The 16,399-nt window shown below is 45.3% G+C and overlaps 1 protein-coding gene across 1 annotated transcript in view; it reads left to right on the forward strand. All coding sequences in view use genetic code 11, as the record gives it.

Annotated features, from left to right (window-relative positions):
* Positions 1–29: 29 nt before the first annotated feature.
* The window catches only part of EGR_03603 (Rho GTPase-activating protein 20), a gene marked incomplete at both ends in the record, with an annotated part of 17,553 nt that continues 1,183 nt past the window's right edge, over positions 30–16,399 (forward strand). The window contains 9 exons of the mRNA XM_024492852.1: positions 30–161; positions 196–467; positions 589–754; positions 1,069–1,231; positions 1,406–1,483; positions 4,234–4,500; positions 7,460–7,728; positions 10,129–10,288; positions 14,276–14,616. Of these exons, the coding sequence (XP_024352735.1) occupies positions 30–161; positions 196–467; positions 589–754; positions 1,069–1,231; positions 1,406–1,483; positions 4,234–4,500; positions 7,460–7,728; positions 10,129–10,288; positions 14,276–14,616 (1,848 nt within the window). The remainder of the gene's footprint in view (positions 162–195; positions 468–588; positions 755–1,068; positions 1,232–1,405; positions 1,484–4,233; positions 4,501–7,459; positions 7,729–10,128; positions 10,289–14,275; positions 14,617–16,399) is intronic.

Here is a 16,399-nt window from a genome sequence, read left to right on the forward strand (position 1 = left end):
GGGGTTATTGTCTGCTCTATTTTATCCAGATGCCTATTTTACAAAATATCAAGTCATGCGTACGCCGGAAACATGGAGTTACAAGGAGGCCCACGAAAGTCCACTTTAATGTAAAAATTGTTGACGCCTTCAAATCTGCGAACGTTGCTTCTCAACTAAGGGTACTTTATGACTTTTGCGTATGGTAATCTTCAGGACCTTCTTGTGTATATCGCTCGTGAGGGAGTTGCCGTTACCGACCTGTTCAGACGCCCAGGAAATATTCAGTCTATCAAAAAGATAGTGTCGGATTTGGAGTCGGGACGACCGATCAACTGGACGGATTACAACTTTTATACGCTTGCAAACATAGCAAAACGTTTTCTACTTCATATTGAAGGGGGTATACTTGGCGAAGAAGCTGAAGAGGCCTTAATAGAAGCGTTGGACATTCCCGATATTGACGCCCGCAATGCTCAAATGAAGTCGTAAGTTAACCTTTGATCCCTTGAACGGTGTAGTTTTGTATACCGGTTGTTGATCAATTTTGTACTCTCTATTAGGTGGCAAATTTGCTGTGTTTTTCTTATTAAACCATTTTTTATTTAGCATTATCACTTCGCAGCCAAAAATGGTTCAGCAGCTGCTAACTTTGCTTTTTGGAACGTGGTTTCGTATGATTTATCACACCGATGTTAATGCAATGTCTGTTGAAGCTGTAGCAAAGTCCGTAGCTGGGTCTATTTTCCCTAGCTGTACACATTCGCCTGAAAAGGTATGTTACGTACTCTTTCCTTTGGCTCATAATATTCAATGTCCTCGTTTTATAATCAACCAATTTTTCCCCTGTTATGGTTTGTCCTCTTTTGCAATTGTGTTATACCCCCTTAAGAACAGTTTAAGATGGAAATTGAGTCTTCGAATGTTGAGTTTTACTTCAGTAAGCACAAACTTCATACGCTCGTCTTGGTTCTGCCTGAGCGGTCAACTGTTGACTGACTTTCCAATCCTCGATTAATTGTCTTTGCGTAGTATATAATCGGTATGGCTTTATTTGTCCTATCCAGTCGTTTTTTTTTTGCTGCTTAGGTTGAAAAGGCATCAAAAGTCATGGAGGTTCTTATTGTGGGCTTTGCCTCAACGGAACTCTTTGGACGCGAGTTAATTGAATACTTCACCCGCGAGACCAACACGAGCATTTCACGGGTGGAAAAGTTCAAGTACGAGTTTCGATTTCCAAAGAACATCCCAAGTAAGTTACTGGAAATCTAGTTGATTTAATCGGGTCACTTCATACCCTTTACGACGCAGAGTAGACGTATTAATTGTTCCAGAACTGGCCTTAGTCACTTTCTTAATTCAAATAAAGAGAATGTCACGAAATTGATCCTCGTTGATTGATATGCATCCTTTCCCACCCTGACAGAGCCGCGCTCCACTCAGATGTTTCGCCAAGTGCTGATCGAGGAGAGCAAAAAGCACGGCTTCGACATCCTAAAAGACGGTGCGTTCCCATTCCATCTTCACTGTTACCGACCTCCCTGCCCTTCAGACTGCAAATATCTTTATTATTTTACGAGCACGGAAACTAGTCTGTTTAGTGAGCGATGGGCTGTCCTAGCAAATTTCCTCTTCGAAATAAGTGTGCATTTGTGCTGCGGTTAAGTATCTGGAAGCAATTGTGTCTTGATGTCTCCCACGCCTACTTTGAAGGCGATCACAGCCCCCACCAACGTTAATCAAGTTGACTCTTTGTGTCATTGCAGAACACTCTCGTTTATCGATCGATGAGTTGATTGATCGTGTCACTAATTAGGTCACTCGGTTTCCCCCCTCCCGCCCCCGCTCCGAGGTGATGCATTCGATCAAATTGTGACGAATAGGGAAATTTGTTTCATAGAGGAGACCTTTGCGTTCAAACGCCAATCTTCCTGGACTATGTTCATATTTTCTATTATTGCTAACCTTGATTGCCTGGGAGGAAAACAGAGGAAACAAACCACAAGAAAAGGCAGGCAATTCGTAAATAACTGTTTAGTTTTACGGTAATATGTGCCATTGCATGCTAATTAGCCTTTAGTAATCGCTTTGGTCTATTAAATATCCTATTAATGACAATTTTGGAATGCTCTAGTCCCCCTCATGAGAACGGGAGCGTATACCATTTCGTTTGCGATGTGGGTAGACTTCCGGATCTGTTTACTTTATCGGCGTCGGATACTCTAACTTCCAAGTCTCTGAAAAGATATGTCACCAATATGCATTTCTCCATTGTCCACTGGTGCCTCCCATCCCAACAGCTACCCCTTTCACTTTGTCTTGGCGTTACCCTCAATCACTGAGTTCCTGTGTTAAGCATTTGCGCATTTCCTTCAAAGGCCAGACTAACAATAACGTTGAGCCTACCTTACTGCCTTCACCTGGAAAGTCCCTGATCATGTAACAGTGGATTTGCGCCGTTCTGAACAGTCCCCCCCCCCCCCACCCTCCTTAAGCTTCAAACCTCTGTGTGACAGGCGCATTTTAGTATTTTGTCCACATAAGTAGCGTGCTTGACCTAGGCGCGTAATCAGTGTACCAAATTCCCCTCAATGCACAGTGAGGGACATCCTCATTTCCGCACTGACTTGAAGGCTCTCGATGAATCCATGCTTCTCCACTGCCTTTAGGAAAGACCTTCAATAACAAGAGCTTTGTGGAAAATGGGAAAAATGTAGCGTCCATAATCTTTTCACAACTTGACTGATATTCCACGCGTTAACAATAGCAATAGATATCCACACAAAGGTTGTGGGTAATTCTACTTACGAGGAGCTGCTCACACCAAAAATGTGTGTACCCTCGCCAGACCGTCGGTATTTCGTACAGGCACCTTGTTTTAGTTTATTGAGACTAATCAAGCTCAGAGCTGAGAAACGTGTTTCCATTGTGGTTGCGATTTCTGCGTGGCTAATGGCGTGGCCAGGCCACGCCTATCCGCCGCCTGCTCTGTTCTGCCAAACCACTTTTGTTGCAGTATCCAAGGCTTTCTGCGTCACTTTCTCTGACACGGCAGAACGAGCAGTTGTTTTCACTCACCTTTTCACGATGCAGGAGGCCGAATTTTTTTTCCAAAAAATCTCATTGCACCTCTGTATAGCACATGAATTTGGCCCCTCTACGGCCTTAACTCATGAATGCTAGTTTTATTTATAGCAGCAATTTATTTAAGTTTACTTCTTGTGTGATAAAACTCTTCCCTCACCGTTTGTGTCCTACACTTTCCGCCTTGAAGGTGGATTCGCGCATGAATTAGCAGCAAACGTTGTGTCGCCCCACGGTCCTGTTTTACAAAAGCATGTCTAAACCTGTGAGGTGGTTACGCTCATGGGTCAATCAAGGTGATGAGAGGGCCAGTATCCTTTTTGGCCTAAGCTTAAACATGATTTTTTTATCGCAAAGTTATACTTCTGTATAAGGTGGATTTCTTTGTTTACTGTTACAAGAACTATTCCCGTTTAAGTGTTCCAGTGTCATCTAGCAGACAGATGTGCTGACCTCAGGGTCGAATCGCAACTGTTGCAAGTAGGAAAACTGTCACTCTCGTGTGATCAACGTATGAAGATGGCTAGGTTGTTGATCAACGAAATTGAGTGGATGTGTTGGTTTCTATGGGAGGTACATGTGAGGCTGACTGGGTGGCCTAGTTTAAACTGGTGTGTTTTCCCAGCCCGCTCTTAAGGATAAATCCCCCAATGGGTCTATAAATAAACACTACTTTCGTGACTGGATAGGATAATTCCCTTAACTGCCCAAAATGAACGTGAAAAAAGGCCCTCTTTGTTTCTGCCTTGTGCGTAGCAATAAAATTGCGTGCTCGTGCATAGCCAACTGCAACGTTAAGGTGTAAACTTGTGTCTTAGTTACTCAGACTTACAGATTGTGTATACTACGGAAGTGCGGTAGAGATTCGTCAAGGTGTTGGACGTCCTATTAACACTCAATGCTGGCATTCTTCGGTCGAGCCATGTCATTTTCAAACTGTCAAGGCATATTGAAAGTGATGTCTTTGGTGTCGTGGCGTCTTCCATTTCTTAGACTTGAAATTTTACACGTAGCAGTGCCTCAAATGCTATTTTAATCACCTTGACTTCTCCCAACCTGTATAAATGTGACAATGGAGAGTAATCTTTGCTATCGAATTCGAGAGCTTACATGCCCAGGCACTTAAGTGGTCGAGGTCTCGCACAGTGTTTCATCTGTATGCACACGCAGAAGTCACGAAGGAGGAGTTCGAGTGCGCTAACCAGCCGATGGCCTTGGACTGGTCCGAACTTCAGGTCTGCCCCACCAGTGCGAACAAAGACTGTGGCGGTGGTGGTGGTGATACCCTGGGCCGGACCACAGATTCGGTGTTCATTCCTTCTCGGACACATAGTTTACGGGTTCCGTTGGCGACTCTGCAACCCACCACTCAGTCCACTCCTGTGCAGTGCCCATTGCCACCCCCACCCCACCACCTCATCGGCGAAAATGGTGTCCGTAAGTCCATCTCTTTACCCCTGCCACGCCAATAACGCTATACCGTGACGAGTCAACACTCAAAAACACCCCTGTGTGTCTGAGTCATCTTCCCCTTACAGTTTCATGTTGGCTGCTGTCGGAGGCGTCACAGGTAGTCATTTCATTGCCACACTCAGAATGTAGACTGCTTAACCGATACCTTTCTTCTGTAATGCGAGTTCACTGTGAGACTCATCCGGGCCATTTGAAAGTTGTCCCAGACTGTAAAATGTAAATAATCTAAACTGTTATTAGGAATGGGTATTTGGCCCTTCGAACATAAGTACTCCTGTCCTCCTACTGTCTGCACCAGGCTGTCTTTGTGGGAAGCATTATTTTTTGATTTGTCCGCACTCCATAACAGTAACGTAATCCTGAGTACAGAGCAGGAAAGTGTATCCATCCAGAACAGTTACGATTCCATGGGATATGTGGTGCTCAGCTTGCCCCAGGATCGCATTGGTAGTGCATTCTTCCTCACAGCATACGTACCACTGTTTGGGTATGAGGTGCCAGCAGCTGCTTCACACCGGCTCCTCCGGTCATATTTCAAGGGATAATGTATATTTGTGTATTTACTTATGCATCGCTCTTTGACTACTGCTTGCTTGGCCAGTTGCCGTGTCCTCTAGGTTGGTGGAGGAAATGGGTGTGGAGGGGGGGAGTATTTGAAGGTCCAGAAAAATTGGGCCTAGTGACCGTTCAGTTTGTCCTCCAAGCGTTCCATTTAGGCTCTAAAAAGCTGTATACAGAGTTTAAGGCGATGCCGTGGCCCACTCCTGTGATAAACACGTGTGCAGCCCCTATCTTGTCTTCGTATCCTCCGATAATCGTTTTGATTCCTTTTAGGCAGAGGTTGTGAGAACGGAAAATTAGTGATGGTTGTATAATATATGCATAGTCCTACTGCTTTCCTACGCACTGCCATTACCTTTCTTGTAAGCATCGGAATCTCGTGTTTATTCGAGTTGCAAAGCACTGTCCGAGCTCTGAACGTTTACTCTTGATTGATCCAATTTCACGGCACTCATTTTTAGATCAGCATTTGGAAAATCTTGTCACTAATGAGCTGGTACTTTCCTCACCGTTTTACCACCAACAAATGATCGTTTTCACTGTCGATTTTGGTGGATGCCGCATTCTCAACTTCGTAAGGGTGGCAATAACCGCTTGGTTGCAGGCATAATTAATATAATTTGGACACTCTGGTAGTGGTCGTCATGTGCAGCCATTTAGATGGATGCAATTAGACGGCCGAATGCGATTGGAGCCGTTCACAAGCCAACTGCACTCCTGAGCTTATGTTTATTCAACTCATTTTCGTTATGTCGCCTGTCGATCGGATTTCGCGTCCTTGTTGTTATTTTGTAAACACTTTATTCTCATATTCATCCCCGAAGGCCACTGGCTCCTTCGTCATTGTCATAAACGATCACCTGTGGTTCACGCATCCATGATTCACAAGTTGAGGTGGAGCCTTGAGTGCATGTGTTTATGAAAGTCGGTAAATTGTGTGCACTACTTCCCATCTTCGGCATTACCAGTCGAAGGTGTTTATCATTTGTCACACTGCATTATGAATGAGCGAGTTCCCAGAGCACTCCTTCGCTATCGTTACTTGCGTCTATTATTTGTTTGGCCTATTCCGGTGTTCGTTCTAGTTCGAAAGTGCTGAACTTTTGCTACTTGCAATGCCAAACACTGTCTGCATGTGGTTTAGTAGCCGTCCACTACAGATGGTTGTTCATATCATGAGTAGTGCCACTGTTTGGACAAGCGAACGAATGACGAAACCATTGCATTTTTCACCGCGCAACGTCGGGATGCATTACTACGACCTGACAGGAGTGGAATCCAAGCCTCGAGACCATGTGTTTCCTACCCGTGACCAGTGTTATTCATGCGACGCTGTCCATTCGGCTTCCTCGTGTTCCTCCCAAACGCTTAAACCTTGGCTGTTCTTTCTCGCATAGTTGGAGACCGATCTATCGGTTCAGTCTTAGCCCATGAAAAACTGGTCATCTCATATTTCACTATCAAATTTCGACCATCCTGGATGAGCGTACTTGGTCATCTTCGGGACGCCAAAAGTTTAGAACTGTTGTAGTCTACATTATGCCTTGTATTTTTACCTCTGGACAGGCGTAAAAGCTACGAGGCGACCTATGTACCCTTGCATTAGACTGCAACGCTGCAGCCAAGTTAAATGTTTAGCAAGGTGCTAGAATGATTTACGAGTTTTGCCTGTAAGTTTTAGCGCTTTCGCGAACGACACGGTTGTTTGTTTGTAAGATTTTGATTTGGCTTTTTGGGAGGCGACCCGTATCCGCAAGCAATCCTTTTATTTTCATTAACCGTATAAAGTGATGATCATGGAACGGCTCAGCCATCGCTTCTTAGATTGTTTTTGTCACCTTATTTCACCACAGCAGTTGTTGGTTGAGCTGTGCCATTCCCTATGTCTGTAAGAGAACCTTTTTCACAAACTCATTTGCTGCTCACTCCGTCGCCATTATCGTCGCGAAAGACCTCATTTCCAAGCTTCCTCAGTCCTAAAAACCATTTCAAAATATCCTACCTCTATAACGAGAATACCCACATTAGATATGCATTATACTGGAGTTCTCACATTGTGATGCACCTCTACGAGGTTTAGAGTTATCAGGATTTCCTACACAAACGATACTTTGTGATGTAAGGAATTGTTTAGTTCCAAGCCAAACTTGGCGTAGGTATGTGGGTATTGCTAGTGTAATTCAGTTGAGCCGGCACCCAGTATGTAGCTTGGGCCCTTAGTCACCTTTGAGATCGTAATGAGACTCATCAATGTGGCATACGCTGTCGATACAAGGAAGGGATGTAGGGCTAAAAGCCTGGGCAGACCGCCCTAGCACCGAGAATGGAGAAACTGTGCGATGGTTTTGTGATTTGAACACAGATCTTTTTAATAAAGCAATCTCGTCTTGTGAAGCAGAGAATGGAAGGCTGGACTATCTGGGCCACCACCATGACCACATCGACCAGGTCCAACAATACTCCGAGAAGCGTACCTGCATCACCGCCGCTCCCGCCGGCGCTACCGATGTGCATTTGCGCCGACGCGACAGCAGTGGAATGGCGAAGAGTCTTCAGGGTGCTAGCCAAAGCATATCCGATACCCTTGGACGCAAGTACGACTCTCTCTCCGAAATGGATGACCTCTCTCGTGTATGTCCGCCTATTTTTCCCTATCTTAGCTTAATCACTCCCTCTTTGACGGTTCTAAGCTCTTTTTAAAGTCGTCCGTGTTTCAAGTTTCCTTGTCGCAACCAACCTCAGCATCGGAGGTATGGAACGGCTTACTTCCCGTCCTTTGACTCACAGTTTGGTATTTGAGTTTCAATGTGAATTTTAGTGCCTCCTAATTTGTTTCTCTGTGCCTTGAACTTATTCAACTTCTGATGTGTCTCTCTGTGTGACTATTATCACGTCTAACGTCAACGGTACCTCATTTCCATTCATTTGCTCACTTTACTTTCGCCTCCGCTTACTTTCGTTCCTACTCTCCCTTGAACCTCTCCTGATTGCTTCTAAGCGATGCTTGGATGTGTGTTTACAAACATAACAGGTTTTTGCTCTTCACACCCAGTCTGTCTCCGCCGTGCCCATAGCTTTGCGTGATTGATAAGCCATGGGCGATGTGCCAACAGACAATGATGAGGCCAAATGTGATTTATCACCCTCTGCGTTTTCATCCCAACTCCCTAACTTATCTCCTCGATGTTGAACAGGCCTCACGTAAACTCACCAAGTTGATTTGACGCATTTTTAGGATGAAAGGGAATCGGAGTTTGCCTTTCAAATGCTCCCTTCCCCCTCCACTGCAAGGTCAGTTGGTTTTGTGCCAATTTTGTTATTAAACACCGCGTCTGGGCCACCCTTGCGTTGCATTTAGGCTGATGGGCGTGGTTTGTTTGCATTTCAGCTAGCCATGGCCAAATACATCCGACCTGTAATCTACTCCATCGATTTAACTAACTTTCAATTGAATTTCAAAAATCCAAGATTTCATGGCTGAGATGAAAGTGTTATTCCTTCGATAAGCATTAGTGAATGTTTAATTGTGCTTATCCTTATGTGGTTTTGTTTATTTAACAATGGGGCTGACTTTGTTTACGGTTCTGTCTCCATGTCATAGAAGGGTTGATACAATAGTTCGGTATCCCAGGGACCGAAAACGTCGTTGTCTGTTTATATTTCCTGTTGTCGATCCACTCACTCGCCATATGGTATGAATGGGGTGACAGGACATCTCTCGCCCTCTCTTTCCCTCTCTCCACGAGTTCGCCCCATCCTTCTGCCTGCTGGTCAATTTTATCCCTCTGTCACTCCTTGTGCTTGGACGTTGCGCTGCTCTTCATCGGGGAGAAGGCGGATGCTGGTTAGCTCTTTGTAGAAGTCGGGGGTTCTTGCTCCATGAGGGACCACAACTCGTAAATTAGACAGCTTGCATTTAGGTTGAAAATTGTACATCAGTTGTCGCGATTACACTTGCATTGACGTCACGCCAAGCATCGATGGACACATCAAACGTGGCATTATCTGAGCATAGTTATCAATGCCCAGATCCGCATCTCCACGCGTGAGGTTTTATTGCTTTAGGTGTCGAAGGCCATGCCAATCTGGCACAAATTAGCAGCATGGTAAATGAGCTGATAACGCTGCGTTGGGGATAGGTTAGGGCGTTTTGGATGGCGGCTTCGTTTGGAATATCCTGTTTGATTCATGGGTGCAAAACTGTGCCCTACTTTCCACGTCCACATTAGGTCCGTAGCACTATGAAATCCAAAATTTGGTGTTGTTTTCGTCTTCATTATCGTGTGTACTTCCATGTGTAGGATGTTAGTCATGTTAGTACCCCTAGACCTTTATGTCCATTAAGTGGTTGTAAGCAGGGCGTCTCTGCGTGCAAAGGGCATTCAGAGTGCGTCTGTCATTTTGTTTTGAACGTAATGCGCCTTTGCCTCCCAGGGTTTGTCCTTTCTGAAAATCCTAATCCTGTTTCATCCGGTTCATTAGATTATCATCTGCCACTTCTGATTAGTCTTCGTCCATCACAACAGGCAAACTAATCGTAGTGTGCTCTTGAGGAGGTACTACCCTTTCATTTTCTACGAATTTGCATCCTCGCTTTGAAACTATTATAGTTTTGAAATGACAATATCATCCTGATATAATTGGTACAATGTAAAAATAGCGCTGCAGAAATGTCTCAAGCAGGAGGGGCAATTGTTCAGTCCGTTTACTTTCGATCTTTCACCAAGTGACACTACTCGTTTGTTTATAATTAAAATGTGATTCTACCACTAGAGATCTTTGACGTACCACTGAAGATGTTCATAATTTACAGTCCCGTCTTCATTCCACTGCAACAATCAATCCCTGAATTAGACTTAATAGAGAACGGCACAGACTTCATGAGGTTGTATTTCGGTGCTACTCACACCGGTTGAATACGGTTAAGCTTGACGGTGGGAACCGATTCTGTGTACGCATGTTCGAATTTGCACCATCTTGAGTTGTTTTATTTGCAGTCCAAAGACCCCGTAACTGCTTTTGTCTTTTCAGTTCAATGGCGCCGGTGCGGCAGCGGCCTACGGCTCGTGTTTCAATACCGTGAAGAAGCGGCAGCTGGAACGACTACAGAAGCGCTCTGATTGGTTCCTCAGTCCTCCAGCGGGTCTTCGCAACTCCGGCATGATGCGTGTCGATCTGCCTCCCGCTTCCGGTGCGTCCACCTCTCCTTCCACTTGTCTTCTCTTTACCCATGTGCTTTCTGTTCAAGTTGGCCTGTCTAGTGGGTCAAATCTGAGCCAACGTTCTGTAGGATTCATCGTGTTCGGTTGAGAGGCTTTGACCTCTGATCCCTCTGGTTTATTTGCACTGCTCAAAAGCTGTAATAGCCCTCGTCTGGCATTGCTCGACTCAGCGAAGCTCGCCTGCGCTACCTGTTACCGTGGCAAAGCCATTTTAATTTTTGTCTGATATGCAAAACAAAAAGTACATCAATGGTTCTCGTTACGCGGCAGTACGCGTTCTAATTTATAATGCAAAATAAGCATATTTTCAACGCACTCCGTATCGCATTCATTACGCATGATTTTTAAATAAAAAGTACCAATGGTTTGGTGCCTGACTTCGCGATGGGGGCAATGTGTAAGAATGACTGAATCCCAGACCACTGGGTATGCAATCTATCGCCGGTTCCTCCGCCATATCTTTTTTCTTGTCCTTTATTGCATTGTACTGCCCTTGAGTAACTCGGTAGCATCACGCAAACAAGTAAACTGTACTGTCTTCAAACATACCTTTTATGCTGTTGTTGCCGTTCGCTGCGATTTCAGAATACAAATTCACTGTAACCATTCAGTGTCGGGCGTGGTTTTCTAAACGCGAGACTTAGTTTATTTCAAGTAGACTGGTGGCGGTGTCTACCGTCACTTTTTATGTATTTCATTCTCAGTGAGTGGATTGGGCCTTCTTTCTGTTCCAACTCATGCGTCGAATATGATTCAACGTAATCGCTTTGTCACGGTAGTAGTCGACTCTGTAATGCAAAATCTGGTCTGGTCGCTTCCTCCAAAATCGTGGTTATTTTCATATGAATAGGAAAGCTGTCATCACTTAGGCTTCCACTGCTTTTCGTTTGTCGAACTAAAGGTCCGCTTTTGATTGGGGTGTGAAATTTGTGAGATGCATTGGTGTGTGAGAATGGCGAATTCCATTTTGTGAGCGTTTACTCCTCCACCGGCGAAATCATCGTCGGAGGTCTAACTTCGTTTGTCAGTTCAGTCATTGAGCAAAAATGAATGAGTGCTGCACTCGCCTGCTGGACCAGTGGTCGGTCGTTTGTGTGCCTTGTGTGTGCTTCGCACAGAAAGGTTTGCTCGCGTTGCTCATCTGCCACTTTTACCTTCACTATCACCGTACCATTGCAGTTGTCCTTGTTTTTTTGGTGGGATAGAGGTCGTACTTTTAGGCGGCCTTTCGGTGTGTGTACAGTGTCTATTTTTAGATGCCCAAACATACTCTTGATTAATTTTGTGGGTAGAGCCCACTTGAGGGAGCTGTCAGCTCTAGCCACACAGCACTTAATCGACACTTCTTTCGTCTCGGCCGAAATCCATTAACAAGCCCGTCCGATGAGCAGGAACAATCCCGCCAAAAATGTGTGGATTTCACGAACTATCTGCGGTCTCTCAATCGTCAAAATCTCTACTCAGCATCCTCGACCTATTTTTCTTTCGTGGTTTGAATGTCCCTTCGGAATTGTGACGCCAATACCTGTGACAGTTTTGCTGTGAAGTGGGAGTCAGCTTCTGCCGCTGCTGCTCAAACAATGAGGCCTTAGACTACTTGTGGATGTGTTGGTGCGTGTGTTCGTCGATTTGTCCAGCTGTCCGGTCTCGCCCTTAAGTTCCTCCTCTTAGTTAAAAAACTGCCTACACAATTTAGAGCGCTTTGTCCTCAAATCCGCACAGTCAACGGTGTTTAGGGCGCACGTACGTACGCGTGTATGCGATACGAATCTCCTCCCTCTGTTGAGGGGCAAATGATCCGATAAATACGTCCATTTTGACGCATTGACATTTTAATTGCGCTTCAAATTGTCCCCCCCCCCTCTGTACACCAACTTGCCAACATCAACACTGAACACATCGCATTCCCTCCTTCCACGTACACAAGGACGACTTTATTTTTAGTAAATCCGGATACTTCGATGCCACCACTGCAACAACACCCAATCCCACACCTTTCGCATTTGTGTTCATGAGAATTTCCTAGCTTGCACAGCCTTGGGATCATCTTCCCTTTCCTCCTCTCATTTTTCCTTTACGCTGGGCTGAGGTTTTTTACTCCCCTCCTGCCCCCCTGTACACGATTTATTAATTGAAGGGCATCCTTATGGAGGTGTTTGACCTCAGCATGCAGAAGTGTAACCTAATTAGTTTTCGGACACGTACATTTAAATGCCATTAGTAGTGACTCAGATATGTGCTTACTTTTTCACCTGTGCAACGCACCTTTTCCTCACCGGATCCATTTTCACATCTGGCCTGGTCGAGAAGGTAGTAACTTTTGAATGTGAACTTCTGATCTGAGGCCATGCAGCTTCGGTGTCGATAGTCGCAGCTCTAGACGGCCACCGTGTGAGATCAAATGTGCACATGTATGTGCGCGCGGGTTTCGGTACAAGTACTGCGCAACGCAATAAACCGATGTGTCAGACCTTCTTCTACGCAATTACTTGAGGTGAAACGGTGGGTGAATATGTGTCCCCGGCTCATTTTGCAGCTTTTCTATTCCGAGGTCAAAGTGTACATTCCGTTCGCCGTATTCTTGTGTCCTCATGGTTGAATGTCGGACGGGTCCCAGTAGTCAATCACTTCTGGTTTGGGATTAATCAGAATGCTGAATGCGATCGCAGGTTACAGCGCTGCAATGTAGTCGGGCGCTTCGCCTGTCAACAGTATGCGTCTACTCACTTGGTGGGTGTGCAGTCATCCGCTTTCTTGCCCCGATCGTAAGGTCACAAACGAGGCGCACCAATGAACGTTTTACTGCCCTTGATTTATTAATGATTGTTCAGCCTGTACTGCACTTTACTAGGAATCACTGAGACCCAGGTGTTCTGTGTAATTGCCTATGGTGTGTCCAAAGTCCAAAGGTTCTTTGCGCGCAAGAAAGACCTTGCTTTGCAACAATAATGAAGTTTGTTGGGAAAAGGGCCGTGAACACATTTCTGTTGAATTCTTTCTCTATTGGCAAAAAATGAATTGTCGAAATTTTCCAGCAGAATTTTCTTGGATAGAACCTTTCGTTTTACGTCCATCACATGGGGCACTTTGTTAGCTCTGGCGTATTCCCCCTTGCATTTAGTAGAACTACGCTTCCAGCATCTAGGGTAACAGTTGAATAACATATGTACATCAAAGGATGGTCCGTATTCCCCCTGCACGAGGTACCAGCCGGCGAAATTTGTGCATTCGTTTCGTGTCTTGTAAGCTGTCTTCCTTGTCAAAATGTGTACTTTGCACGATGAGTGGTAAACTCATGCAGAATTGCTGCTTCATCCGCTCCGCAATCTACCTCCTTTGCACGATGGGAGCGTCATATTAGGTTTACCATATCTTGAAATCATGGTGGGTTTTGGAAGAGGAGCCAGACGCCTAATTATTAGGTGAACTGTCAATCGAAACCAAGCTTTCCTACGGATGGTGGTTGATTGTTCAAAAATGCCTTATTGTCGTAAGAATAACTCCTGATCATACGCTTAGTGCTCAACCATTTCAAATGCAGCTGTCATCAAATTGCTGAAAAGTTTGCAGAGTTCGGAAGTTTCCACAGTGTCTACTGCTGCTGCATTGTGAGAATGAGTAACCCTCGAATAGATGTTACACCTTCTTGGCGAGTTATCACGTAATGAATCAAACGCAAATTTGAATGTGGGATAAGCGTTCGAGGCTTAAGACACGCTAACATTGCCCAGAGGACATCAATCCCTGCGCAATAAAATGGGTCATCATGTTGGTAGGGTTAATGCGCGTTCTGGTGGACCTGCATAGGTCAGACTAATGGGGGATATTTGTCCCCCATGCGCAATGTCCATCATAGTTGCCTGGTGCATACTCCTGTGAACTTATTCTGACCCCTACCTAAGTGCTCTGTCTACAAAGCCGAATGCTTATTGGTTGGTTCAATTGCCTCTATGCAGGCAACCCCCGGAATCCCCCCAAGTTATTGAAAGGCGAGAATGGCGAAGAGGTGTGTCGTAAGTGCACAGCGTCTGACGACCACCCAATCGTTCTAAGACGAAAACCGAGCAATCGCCAGTCGCAGCATCAGCAATCTCAAGGGGGTGTCTGTTCCATCTATTGCAACACTCATGTCCCCTCTGCGAGTCGCCAGTTCACTCTCCCCTCGCCCCATGCTGATGACGAGGTCAAATGCGTAGCCGCTGCTGCTGGTGGTGTGTCCAACATGGCCAACGGCATTGCTGATACCTCTGCTGTCACAGGCGCCACTTCTGCCAACCTCCCTTCCGACGATGAGCTTGTGAGTCCCCTTCCTATTCCGTTCTTACTCTCTATATTTTAATGTTCCCGTCCACATCTAAATGTTGCTTGTTATCTTGGCTGCATTCATGGCTGACCCCGTATCCTATGTCGGGTTGGAGTCATTTCTACGATTGTTCACGAAGACCGTGTCCTTTCTGGAATGGGCGTTTTTAAGTACTGTTTGGTTCATATTTCTGGGAGAATTGTTTTGATTGGGTGGGGCATTGTCCTTTGAACTTAAAGCCAGCGTTTTATGTTGTAAGCAGAAACAAGGTTGCATAGCGCTGATACTTCGGATAGCCCAGACAGAACCATAGGTTTCGCAGATTTAGGTAATGCTAGCATTGTAAAACTTAGCATGAAGATTTGTTTGGAAGAAAATAGCGTTAACTCGCAGGCAACTCTTGTTCTTGATGTTTTCACCCACTAAGCTACGCTGTGCCACTGGCACTGCCTTCTGCCAATCTCTGCACCTAATTCAGTGCCACTGGTGTAATCAGTTGTGAGGAGTAAATCCAATCTGAAGATGTTTTTGGGTGTAGAAGGAAATGCGTCATACGTGGATGAACTGACCAGTTGGATTGTGACCGTGCCATACTACGTCGGTTGGTTCAAAGTGACTTCCTGTTCTTTTGTACCAGGCTATGCCGAATTTTACGAAATCCGAGTGTAACTGTGTTTACAATGATTTTGTGGTTTCCGTTAGCATGAATTTGCTGCAGCGCCATTCCTTGCTTTTGGTAGCAATTAAGCTGAGTGAATGAATCGCTAAAGACCGACTGCATGCGATTTGATTCCCATAGTATTCGAGCAAGGACAAGTCATAATCCGCAGTCACAGCTGATCTGCAGACTTCCGGACACTGAACCAAAATGCCGTTTATTGTGAGCAGTGTCTAATGCCGTTTTTTGTGTAAACATTTGCCGACGGAATCTCACTAAATTTGTATGAACATCTGCGCGCCCGACTGAACCGATAATAATTGCCTTAGTGCAATAACCTTCCATCAGAGTTGCGACTAAATTAAACTTGAAGAGAAGGTGGTTTCCGTTATTTGAGGCGTGTTTGTATCCACCCATTGCTCCATTCATCTCTCTGGAGCAGGGCGGTGTTTCACCCTCGCGGTAATTTTTGCACGCCTCTTTCTGGTACACTGCTGTGTGAGAGTGCCTTGTAAATAGCTGGGCGTGTCTCCTCTTTCACACTGCCCAGTGTGAGATTACCTCCTTGCTTTCTTACCTTCTGGTGGCGTACTTTGACTGTTTCCCCTTCGCAATGACAACTTCTCTCCCTAGATGGTAGCGTTATATTTAATACTGTAACGAAAGTCGGTCTCCAGATTGATTGCACAACAATGCAGTATTTACAATGGCAGTTGGCTGTCACATTGCTGGTTTTGTCAAAGCGCTAATTTCACATTTTGAAGTAGGTTAAGGGGTTAACAAAGTTGACGATGCAGCCCACTAAACCAGTAACAAGCGTTTTGCTCTGCCATGTGGTTGAATATGGATGCCATGTATGAAACTGGCAGAACTTGGCATAACCGTGTGCCAGTGGGCCTGAGGGTGGAGATAGTGGGAACCGAATCGGAACTGACCAAAATAAGTGCACATGGGAGAGATCTGCTTTCTCAAGTCAGGTGGCATGGGATTGTCACAGTCCACAATCCCTACCACCTGGAGTTAGATAACACACTTGGAAAAAGGCCGCCTTGGCAACCTCCGCATATTCTCTCCATCTCGCTACCGCCATGGCTACCCAATTTCCCCCCTCCCCTAGAT

This window comes from Echinococcus granulosus, assembly GCF_000524195.1.
Source record: "Echinococcus granulosus chromosome Unknown EG_S00019, whole genome shotgun sequence".
Taxonomy (NCBI): Eukaryota; Metazoa; Platyhelminthes; class Cestoda; order Cyclophyllidea; family Taeniidae; genus Echinococcus; species Echinococcus granulosus.